Genomic DNA, 12,869 nt, shown 5'->3' on the forward strand with positions numbered 1-12,869 from the left:
GAGTGGTATGTGGCTTAGGTGGTAAGTCTACCGCTGATGGCTTTCAAGAGACATCAGTTGTAAGTGGAGCGTTTCCCTCACAGGTACAGCGACAAGTGCATGTGCTTGTACTTGAATCTGTGGTCTGAGTTTGTGTGGAGGCATTACACTTAGCTATTGGTGTTTTAAGGGCTGATGCAAAAGAAGTTGCAAAAACCGGTGGTTGCATGGCTTTGTAAGACTTTTTAGCTTCACCATAGGGTATGTGTCTCTGTACTTTCAGCTATTGAATTTTCCTTTCCTCGTTTTAAACCCCACACTTTCTGCTGCATGCTGGGTGATCCCCAGAGCAGTTAACACATTTAGGGGGAAGTGTACAAGAAGTCCCTGACTCGTGAGCGGAGCCTCCACAATTACCACACGAAGTTACATCCCATAGTGGTATGGGCAAATCTTTGACATTTATAGCATCGCATGGGGTTAGGAACAAACGGGCGAACCTTAAGGCGGATATAGCCGGCAAGGATATGTTCAGGTAATTCAGGAGTACTAGACGTTAGAATAAACGTTGCCGATTTTTCCAATTTGCCATTGACTCTCCTCATATAATTCTGCACCGCCGTGATGCCCACATTCTACCGCTCTTCACGCAACTCCGTGGGGTCCATCTCCATTATATCGGAGCAGGTGACCACGCCCTTACTATAGTTACGGGTGTTATGCAATTCAGTCTCGATTGGGTAGTCATCTAAGGCCTTACATCCCAGAAGCTTAGATATTTGGGTGGAATTAGCAGTTTCAACCAAAAGCGTTCCATTATGTAGTCGTTTGACACTTTTCAGAGACTCGGCAATACCTTCCAATGCCTTGTTAATATAGAAAGGGTATATCTTCTCAAAGCTTCCCCCATTTCACTTGATTACAATGAAAGTGTTATGGCATACTAATGCCCTGTTACTAATACTCGGAGACTTCCTTTCGGTAGGACTGACCAACCGAGCTCTCTTTGAGGAGTCCCATCAGTAGTAGTAGTTTCATGAGACAGTTCCATAAGGATCCCATGAGACGCTAGGGAAACAACCGTCGACCCAGGCAGAGCCCTGCATGCCTGTGCAAGCCTGATTCAACTGGGGTGCAGCACGTGCCCCAGAGGTTGCTCGCTGAAGCCTGTTTCACCTCAACAGCCATTCACCTCCTCAGCACGTAGCATACCTTGAGGCTGAGGGTTTCTTATAGAGGTGGGTACCTTCCTCGCAGTCCAGGCAGTTAAGCCAAGACCCCTGTTCTCTGAAACACACAACATTCCACCGTAGCGTCGCATGGTGGTCATGGAAGTATGACCAGAGCTTACAGTGACAGAGGACTGGTGGCACTTACCAGTCCCCAGCTCAGGAAACCCGGGGTCGCCTTTGAGTGAAGAGTGAATGTATGTTTGTGTGTGGGGGAGGGGGTGGGGGACAGGGAAAACACTGAAAATTGTAGAGGCATATTAAGGCCTGAATATACAGAGCAGGATCCAGTGGATGTAGTTGCAGTAGTTATTCACAGATAAAGAGGCTTGCACAGGGCAGAACAGTGTGGAGAGCTTCAGTTTTCAGACTGAAGACAACAACAACAACATAGCCAAGTTACTCTCGCAGTACAGTTTCTTGTGGTAATTGACCCCAAACTGGACAACATTTTTGGGATTGACCCTTTCCAAGTTTTTAGACTTATTTCATGAAACAGTAAATGTCACACAATCTGAAGGAACTTGGGCCACCCTAAAGACTCTCCGCAGTACATATGCTCAAATCATCTCACCTGAGTTATGGAAGGTGACTGATGTTGAAGCTCACGTTATTCTTAAGACGACAACTTCTTCGTGCTTCCTTAGAGCTCGCTTGGTGTCCTTTTCTCTAAAAGATACTTTCAAAACAGAACTGGACAGACTCACTATGATGTGTTAATGCCTAATCCCCATAATTAATGCGCCACTCCAGTGGTGACAGTACATAAACTTTCAGACTTAGTGGTAATTTTAAAATAACAATAAATGCACAATCGGAAGTGGAAATTTATGCGCACTTGACCCTGGATAAACTCTTTGTAAAATGAGGTCACACCGCCTTATTCAGTAAATCTGACCTCACAGATGCATACAGTATTTTCAAATTTCCTTGGATGTAGCATCATCACAAGCTTATCTAATGCTACATGGCTTTTAGTGCTGTAATCAGTAGTCTTTCAGAATCTCTTCACTCTGCCATATTCCACTGTTTCATGGATTAACTGCAAGATATTCCAACTGTGATGTACACCTTGACAATATCTTGTTTAGAGGTACAACTCCAGAGGAGTACCTTGAGTGCATGTTCCAGAGGCTGGTAGCAAAGGAACTCAAATGCAACTGTCCAACTGTCCTTGCAATATTTAGAGTTCACATTCTATGGGGATAGGCGAAAGGGGGGGGGGGGGGGGATGTAGTAGTGCTACCCAATGTCCCTATGGAAACCTAGTACCTTTATGTCATACGTGCTGGACTGTGGTCGGGAAATTACAACTGTTTATGATACCAGAAATAAATTAAAATTTTAAGCAATAATGGACAATCACATTAATGGATCAAGACATGCTTTTGACAGAGATAATGATCTAATAACATTGCATAAAATAAACAAAGCTACAAACTGAAATTCTAAAAAGAACTTTAATTTCTTATTCATAACAGAAAGCATGGGCAGAACATATTCAATGACAAAGGGCTGAGGCAGTGGTGACGAACTTTTTTTAACCCTTTCAGGCAATTGCGTACATTAACTTTTACTGTGTCTTCACTGCAACAGAAGTGTTTTTTCGCAAGGAAAACCTGAGATACACATTTGTGAATGTTCAACCCTTTCATCATGTGCAAATGCTGCCAACTGTTGGGCATCACTATGGAAATATCAGCAAGTCATTGGAGCAGTGTGCAGCAGCACATGACCACCACAACACACGGAAGTGGTTGGTTCACTATATTCCACTCTATAAATGAATATTTTTATCGTTATTTTGCATGCTAATTATTGAATGATCACTTTACTATTTATTAGAACAGAGAATTTTTCATAATTAGTTATTTTAGTCCACAAAATGAAGCCATGTGTACAAAGCATGTTTTGAAAACAGGTACATATTTTGTATAAACCTTGCATCTACAATCATTTAAAAAAAAATCTTCTAAGGACATTACCAGATAAAGAAAAATTTTCCTTCCTCTAGAAAAAATTCAGGTTTGAAAAGGTGGAGAGTATGCCCAAGTACACTAAATGATACACTGTAACTTTTACTACCATTTATTTTAGAGTGTCCTAAATCATGAAAACAATTCCCAAATTACCAAATCATTACACTAACAAATAAATGTGCTGAAATTTAGGTTTATAAGTACTTTTTTACTTGTTTATGATAATGATATTCTTTGTCAAAAAGACTGTAAAGATTTAAACGATATATTTGTTAGCACATCATGGAATCAAAATGTAAACTGGTACAATGAATGTTCTGTTATGTACAAGGTGCTGTATTTCTGCATCTGTTCAATCTCTGAACTGTTTACATTTTTGTGTGACACCTAAAGATGAAAATGTGTCTTTATGATCACTCTCAGGGTTCTTTCTGATAGGAAATAATGTAAGTTACTTAAAAAAAAAGTTTGGCCTACTAGGGACTTCATGAGGTAACTTATGTATCCTTCTTTTCCTCCTTCCTTTCTTTGTAGTAATTTTTCATTCTTTCTCTATGTTTTTCTCGCACCTATCTTTTCCTTTGCTTTCTCCTGCAAGCTTTTGAAACTGTTTACTTTTGCTCTGAACCTTTTTCTTTCTACTTCTTCCTCGATTATTTAAATTTCCCTCAGATCTGATTTATCTTCTTTTATGCGAGTCATTGATGTTTTGCGGTTTCTATCAAAGAAGTTAAAAATTCTTTTTGTTATCCTATTTTCATCTAGCCTTTTTACGTGCCCATAAATGCAACTCTTCTCTTCCTCATAATGACTGATATTTGCTCTATTTTTTCATGGACTACCTTATTACTTCTTAATTTCCATTTCTCATTCTCATATTTTGTTCCCAAAATTTTCGTTATTGTTTTCATTTTCTTCTTTTCTATTACACCTGATTGTTTGGCTGTATTTAATGAAAGGCATTCTGGTTTAATGACAATATTTTAGTATTGAAGTTTTTCATTTATGGAAATAGATTTCTTGTTATGCAGGTTCTTTGTTAGTTGAGCATTTGGTTGTATTATTTCATCTGGATATTTAAATTTTGTAGCCTTTTTTATTCTGCCATAATCAGTTTCCATATGCTTCTATGCCATCTTCACATCTGTTATGTATTCTGTTTTTTCAAAAGATATATTTAGGCCTGCTTTTGAAGCTGTCTCTTTTAGGAGATTTATCTGCACTGTTGCATCTACTACAGATTCAACAAAGATCGCAAGATTATCTACAAAAACCAGACAATCAAAACTCACCCAATTGTGATTCTTCTAGTTCCTTCTCCTTCTGTTCTTTTCCTCCATTACCTGATTACCACTTCTAGCACACAACTGAACAGCAGTGGGACAGTCACCTCCCTGCCTTACACAAGTTTCGACCTAAAAATTTTGCCTTTTGTATTTGTTAGTGTGTCTTTCATGATTGCCACTGATTTGTTGTCAGCCCCAAGCTCTTTTAAGGTGTTAGATAATGTTTTCCTGTCAATTCAATCATATGCTTTTTTGAAGTCTACAAATGTTATATAAATGCTTTTAGATCTCATTCTTCTATACCTGATTATGAATTTCAGATTTAAAATTTGTTCCACACAGGATCGTCCTTTTCTAAACCCTCCTTGGTACTCTCCTAATTGCTGATTCAGTTAACTTTCCAGGGTGTTTTTGTAATGATTTTGAAAGAATTTTGTAAGTCATTGGAAGGAGGGATATTGTTCTATTGTTGTTGGGTTCAGTTTTATCTCTCTCTCTCTCTCTCTCTCTCTCTCTCTCTCTCTCTCTCTCTCTCTCTCTTTTTTTTTTTTTTTTTTTTTTTTTTTTTTGTTGATTGGGTGATCAATGTTATTTTCTAGTCTCCTCAAATAGCTTCTGTTTCCCACATTTTTGAAAGACTCCATGTAGCTTCTTGGCCATTCCTGCACCTGCCATTTTCCACATTTCAGCAGTTTATGAATCTTCCTTGTGGGTCTTGTCTTTCTTCAGGTCTTTAAAGATATTTGGGTTTCATCCATGCTGGGTGGTTCTGAGTTTGTGTGAGTGCATCCTGGATTCTGTTCTGGAAAGCTTGCTCTTGGTTCCTCGCAACTTGCCATTGCATTGAAATAGCTTGCTAATACGAGGGCCGTTCAGAAAGTAACCTCCGGTTGATTTAAAAAAATACACCAAGTTAAATAAAAATATTTTAATATATACATCTTACAACTACATCTTTGCACTATTTTTCTACATAGTCCCCATAGCGATTGAGGCACTTATCGTATCTCTTCACAAGCTTTGAAATTCCTTCTGCATAAAAATCACCCACTTGTGCCTGGAGCCAGCCTGTGACCGCATCTTTGAGCTCTTCGTCGTCATCAAACCGCTGTGACCCGAGCCATTTCTTCAAATGCATGAAGAGGTGATAATCACTTGGCGCCAGGTCTGGGCTGTAAGGTGGATGGTTGATAACGTCCCACTTGAAGGACTCAAGAAGGGCCGTTGTTCTGGGAGCAGAGTGAGGACGGGCGTTATCGTGCAAAAAAACGATACCGGAAGTCAGCATACCACGGCGTTTGTTCTGTATAGCCCGTCGTAACTTTTTTATTGTTTCACATTATACGTCTTGATTAATGGTCGTACCACGCTCCATGAATTCAACCAACAACACCCCTTTGGCATCCCAAAACACCGTTGCCATCAGTTTTCTGGCAGAAAAATCTTGCGAGGCTTTTCTTGGTTTGGTAGGCGAATTTGAATGTGCCCACATCTTTGATTGTTCTTTTGTCTCAGGGTTCACGTACTTAATCCAGGTTTCGTCACCGGTCACGATTCTGTTTAACAATGGTTCTCCTTCGTCCTCATAATGTGACAGAAAGTCTAATGCAGAGACCATTCTTTGAGTTTTGTGGTGGTCGGTAAGAATTTTGGGCACCCATCGTGCACAGAACTTACGGTAACCCAATCTTGCTGTCACTATCTCGTACAAGAGAGTCTTAGAAATCTGTGGAAAACCAGTAGACAACTCCGACATTGAGAAACGTCGATTTTCACGAACTTTTGCATCAACTGTCTGAACGAGTTCGTCAGTCACCAATGATGGTCTACCACTCCTCTCTTCATCATGAACGTTTTCTCGTCCACTTTTAAATAAACGTACCCATTCACGGACAACTCCTTCACTCATAACTCTTGGTCCGTACACGGCACAAAGCTCACGATGAATAGCTGCTGCAGAATATCCTTTGGCTGTAAAAAACCTTATGACAGCACGCACTTCACATTTGGCGGGGTTTTCTATTGCAGCACACATTTCAAACTGCCACAAAAACTAAACTAGCGCAGGTATGACGTTCACTCGACCACGGCTTGATGCCGACTGACCTGTTGAGTGCGTGAACGCACAGATGGCGTCGCTACTCCCCCCACAACCCACACTGTGACCAATCGGAGGTTACTTTCTGAACCGCCCTCATATTTCACAGTTTTCTTTGTTATTTGGGGCTAATTTTTCAAATTCATTCTTGAAGCAAATGGTAGATGGTTGGTACATCTGGAGGCTTTGTTTAAAAGTTTTATAGAAGTTCCTAGTACTGTTTTTCTGGGAGCCTTCTTCAATTAGTGGTAGCTGGTTTCTTTCAAACTTACAGCTATCACTAACAGAAGAAGACTTTCAGAAGAACAATATTAGGAACTTCTGTAAAGTAACTTTACTACTTTTTACAATTTGTAAGTTTAGTGGCATACTACATTAACAAGTGCTGAAGAATAATAGTGGAATGTGCCTTGTGCTTCTGTAAAACTTAGGATTTGAAACTCATGGAAAAGTATCTTGAAAGAGCTCCACATAAAAAGAAAACTTGAAAATCCTCAAACCCTTTACCAAGGAAATTCCAAATTGATCACATTGGTTCCAGAAAAAAAAAAGAGCTGAAATCCAAAACATCGGAATGTGGAGATCAGTTTTTGATTTGAATAATTATTTTATACAAAAAGTGATGTACCATCCCAACAGATCTAGATACAAAATCAAGCACTTTTCAAGGATGGGTGCTGAAAGTCTTGACACCAATATTCTCTTACACAACACATGTGAGCAAGATCCACGAGATTGCAGATGGTCAAACACAACGAATGTTAAAGTTACACATGGCCAAATCAAACTCTGAATCAGAGGAACAGACACAGAACTACTGAAAAAGGGGGAGTATTTTCTACAGAGAAAGAAAATAAATTCCTAAACCATGCACAGAGAAAAATGAGTTTATAACAAAACCAGATTCACAGAAATAGAAAAAGACTCCCTCCAAAACAATACTAGAAATTTTGACAAGATCTTTAAGAACTTATCTTATTACCAACCACCAACAATGTGTCTTAATCAAGCAACTGGAATATTAAAGGTGAATACTAAAGAGAATTGAATGATACTAGCAGATTACTTCCAAGACCTACTCAACTGTTACCACTGGAAGAAAGAGTGCACTTCAAAAAACTTGCACCACAGGCACTGCTGATTCACCAACATAAAAGAGTATCTATATCTATATTCTGACCTGTGAAAAGTGTATTGCGTACATCTTACAGATAAAAATGAATGTCACTTAACTCTGTCAATTGTAGCTAAACTGGAAGAGGGGACTGACAAGCAAACATCCACCACCTCAACCTCATATTTTAAGTAAACAAAGCACACATCCAAGACATAAGCCATAGCAGCAATCACTCATGTGTGAAAATTTGAGCCACAATTCTGAAAGTATGCAGTTATGACCTTCTGAATGTACAGCTTTTAAACTTCACGTGCAGTGACTGTCTGTCCCTTGTTCCGGCCCTCTGCGGGCACCTAATGTCCGGGAATTGAGTACTGTACAACAGAGTGAGTAAGAGGTTCGTAATCATAATGTCGCCGAACAAACAAGTGGTAGTGTTTTGTACATTGTATCACAGTGCATGGTTTCTAGCCTGTAGTTGGTGCCAAAATCTCTTTGCTTTGAAAACTTTTATGTTCTGATTCACAAATGCAGTTCATATTATTGAAATGTAAGAGAGTGTTGTTAAAAAAAAATAGCGTAACACTATTCAATTATTAACATCACTGTTGTGTGTTATTTTCTTTGAACTGAAAGCTAACACTGTTAAAGTCAACTACTCACACACGAGTTGCACTATTCTTCATGTGACTGGCATGATTAAATTGTAAATAAATTAACTCCATTTCATAATAATTCTTCAGTTGCTTACGTTTGTTTATTCATTTTGATTTTCAGGCAACACTGAGCGTGTACTTGCGTGAGGTAGACATATTATGTATGCCTTTCATGTAAAATAAGGGCTCTCATCCAAGATTCCAAAACATGTTCAGCTGAAGTGACTCCCTTCTTCTTCCTCCCCTTCTCTTGCCATTAACATACTGCGAACAGGAGGCTCTGGTTGTCACTCCGCTGTAAAACACTTTGCACTTATGTTTACAAGCTATACATTCAGATCAAAACTGTGTTCTGTCACAACAGTGTCTCAAATTTTCCTGTGGGGTGTATTGCTGGGTCTGACATCTTGAAAGTTTGCTTTGTTCTCCTTAAAATATGGGGTTGAGTTGGTGATGTTTCCTTGTAACACTTGTCACACCATTGACATTTGAGTATCATGGAACCTATATGAGGTCAGATCAGGAAATATGTTGCAAAGAACAGCAAAGTTCAATTTACTCAGAAATTTAATGCACAGTGTGAAGAAATAATGGGCAGTCTTACAATGTAGTAATAAAATCTGAAATGAGGCCACAAAAAGAAAGCAAGTGTGGAAAAACACAGTTCAATTATATGTCTTGCTCCATACAGTGCTTTTTTATTTTTCACACAATGTATGCATTCTCTAAGCATAATGCAATGCACTTAGAAGGCAAATATAGTCAGGACATACTAACCCGTTTGAATTTATCGAGTTCAGTCTCATCAACATAAAATGTAGTGATATTAACATCTGTCATTTTTGGTAAAAGGAGTGTTGACACACACCCTTGCAAGCCTTCAACTTCCTCTGTACGATCCATGTTAGTAGATGTCCCAACAATACCATCTGCCTCCAGCAATATGCTACATGATTCTGGATGTACCATTTTTTGTACATACTGACATACTAAAAAGAAGAAATTAGATTAGCCAATTTTAATTCAGAAAAAAAGTGGAATACTGTATTATAAAACTTACTGGCAAAATACTGAGAGTATACAAAAATAACAGTAAAACACACCCTATTATTTGCACCATACTGACTTAGTCAGTCATCTTAGATTAAGTGTGAACCAAAAGAACAATAATCAAATCTTTATATGGTGTGTGTGTGTGTGTGTGTGTGTGTGTGTGTGTGTGTGTGTGTCATCTGGAGGTAGATAAAATGAAAGAGATGAGTTACAGGGATGGAAAGTAAGAGGGTGAGGGGAGGAACAGTTGTACATGCAATTTTGCTACAGCACTCTGTAAATATTGCACTTCAATTATGCTCTTTCTTATGGAATTCTGGCTGCACACTGTACTAAAATAATGACATTTCTCTTTGAATGTGTGCTCGTATGCAAATAAAATGAACAAAACCATGTTTGTAGTGCTCTCTGTCTGACATAATGATGCTCAGCCACACTAAGATCAACTCAGACAAGGAACACAGCTGTATGTTTTCGACTGTGGATGCTCTGATGTGACGTCATCCTTCCGGCACTATAAGTTCTAATTTACTCACAGTACTAAATCAGTATTCATCTTTGAAACTGCTTTTAATGTATTGTGCAAGTGTACTGTATGAGAGATTTTTGATGAGTAGCTGCCATAATGGCTCCACGAGCAAGTGGAAGGCCATTGACTGGCAACTCGTGAACTCAGATTTGATCCCAAGCCCCCCCCCCCCCCCCCCACCTAGTTATGTTAATCCATTAATTATAAAATTTAGATATATTTAAGCAGTTCAATTTACATACAGACAGGTCAGACACATTTTAACATTTCAACATGCACCTGAGAATGGCTACAAAGCCGCAGTCATGATTGTGTACAACAAATGAATAATTAATGGTCAAATGGAAGAAATTTCTTTAAAATAAAATAAGTATATTCAATTTAGTTATGGTTACTACTTTTGTACCTCAAAAAGTTATAGATGGTCATTAAAAAAGCGAGTATATGAGTAAAGTTAGTATGAAAATCTCTCCCACCCCCCTCATACCAGATACTAAAGCAATGGATTTATTAAAAGAAGGTGGCATTTTCCACTTTTGCTGTATTAATTTTATTTGTTTATGACTAGTTTCAGCCTCCAGGTCCATTCTCAACTGATTTTGTGGTTCTGCAATAGAAAAATATGCCTTGCCTATTCAAATGTCAATGTCTTGAATTTAATGTTTTCTATTTGTTTTAGTTCACAAATGCTGTCTTGGTTTGACAGCTTGACAATTACAAATGAATAGACAACACAAATGAATAGACAACACAAATTTACAGATGCTGACATTTCAATATGTAACGCATAGTTTTCAATTGCAGAACCACATCAAGTGAGAATGGCCTGCAAAACTGAAACTAGCCATGAGCAAATAAAATTACTACAGCAAAATGGAAAAAGTCATCATCTTTTAGTATGAAAGTGTTTTCTGTATGCAATCTGCTAATGAAGCCCTTCTCCAGTAGATCTTTGGAGGCAAAAGCGAGATTTAAGGAGATAGGTAGATGATCTCCAAACACAAATCGATCAACAGGACGGTATGGAATGATGCTCACTGATCGTTTGAAACTCTGTGAGGCAAAGGCAAATAGATGCCACTTTCAAGTTTATTTTGCCCGAGTCCCACAGTGAAAGGTAAAATGCTCTCTAAAGATTTACATATGAGGGATTTTTGACCTGATATTCTCATAACAGCATGGTAGCCAATTGGTTAAAGACACAGACTCTGAATTTGGCTGCATAGATTTGATTCCCACTGGTTCCATCAACCTTTTTTTTTTTTTTTTAATTTTATTCCTCGCTATGTTAAACAATTAATTATAAAATTTAAATATATCTGTACAGGTCAATTTATATACATAAAATTAATCTATTCAATTTAGTTATGATTATTACCCTTGTACATCAGAATGCTATAGGCTGCCACATTGTAGAACATTGGTAAAATTATGCACAAGCCATCACTGCTAATAACTACCACAATAATTTAGTGACAGTGAAGTGTATTACTCTTAACAGGATACCAAAGACCTATAATGTTTTTAAGTAACTGCCAGCTTCCACAAGCCAGGTGGCCTAAACTGTTTTATCAGACTTAAGCAAAAGTAATGAATCAAATTCTCACAGAATATCTGAGTTAGAGTCGTTCTACATCAATATATAAGCCAAACTTAAGAGGACGTGTTTGGATGGGGTGAGGCATGCAGATGACGCAAGTTATGGTGTAGCCATTGAAGCAGCCTATTGTCTTCTGCTTGGACTCTAAAGAAAAAATAACGACTGACACTCCACAGATTGCACAGCTCTGTCTGGATTCAAGTTTATGTGATGGATTAATTTTATTTTTACATTGTGGTTTTTCTTCTAGTACAGCATCAAGTTTCATTCTTTAATTGAGTGGACTGGTAACTCACAACACGATGTATCTTATGAATATCAGTACAATCTTTATCAGTACCTTACAATAATGATTTAAAATTGTACTGATGTGTGATTTCCTCTTGGTTCCAGCCATTATTTTTCACCTTTCATGTCTTCTCATTCTTTATACTATGTTCCCATTAATCACACTCAACTCCTTAAACAACATTCTCAAGTTTATTGTTAGTACACGACAGATGTTGCCCCCAGTGAAGTCTAAGGACTAGAACAAATTCTGCAGCAACTTCTTCAACGGTGTGCACTTTCCGTCCAATATGTGTCTTCCCACGTTGATGTGGAATCTGGTATACGCTGGCCTTCTGCAACCCGAGATCACCTTTGATGTTTCTCAATAATACTAGTGTTTTATTTGGAAACCAAAAGACAGTTTTTACTCTGTGCTTCTTCAGTATGCATCCGATTTTTGTTGATAGTGTACCAGTGTATGGTATAAAGGCAGTAGCCACCTCTTCCTCCGTAACTACTTCTGTTTCCACAGGTTGTACTGTTGTGGTAGGGTGGAGGGCGCACCTAATCTGCCATTCTGGGTACCTGCATACTTGTATTGGAGTATTTCCAAGAGGAAGCCCTGATTTCATCCAAATGGAAACCCACGTGTTTTTTCCATTAGGTAGATGATACGTTTGTCATCTGGCCACACAGAAGGACAAGCTCCTTGATTTCCTTTCACATTTGAACTCCCTACATCTCAACATGAAATTCGCTATGGAGACCAAAGCAAAAGGAAGATTACCATAACTGGATGTCATGGTCACAAGAAGAACTGTTGGCACCCTGGACCACAGTATGTATCAGAAGAAAACACGCACTAACCTGTATTTGCATGCAGACACTGCACTGGACAGGAATGGGGCACTAAAACCACTAGTACACAAGGCAAACACCATTTCAGATCCAGAGAGTTTGGAACACCTGAGATCTGTATTCAGAAAAAATGGGTACCCAGTATGGCAGACTTGGTGCATTCTCTGCCCCACGACAACAGTACAACCTGTGGAGATGGAAGATGTCACGGAGGA

The 12,869-nt window shown here is 38.6% G+C and overlaps 1 protein-coding gene across 3 annotated transcripts in view; it reads right to left on the reverse strand.

Moving 5' to 3' along the window:
* The window catches only part of LOC126194894 (F-box only protein 22-like), a 213,153-nt gene that overhangs the window by 91,347 nt on the left and 108,937 nt on the right, over positions 1-12,869 (reverse strand). For all 3 annotated transcript variants that reach the window (XM_049933246.1, XM_049933247.1, XM_049933245.1), the window contains exon 6: positions 9,122-9,333. In XM_049933246.1, the coding sequence (XP_049789203.1) occupies positions 9,122-9,333 (212 nt within the window). The remainder of the gene's footprint in view (positions 1-9,121; positions 9,334-12,869) is intronic.

This window comes from Schistocerca nitens, chromosome 7, assembly GCF_023898315.1.
Source record: "Schistocerca nitens isolate TAMUIC-IGC-003100 chromosome 7, iqSchNite1.1, whole genome shotgun sequence".
In the NCBI taxonomy this organism is placed as follows: Eukaryota; Metazoa; Arthropoda; class Insecta; order Orthoptera; family Acrididae; genus Schistocerca; species Schistocerca nitens.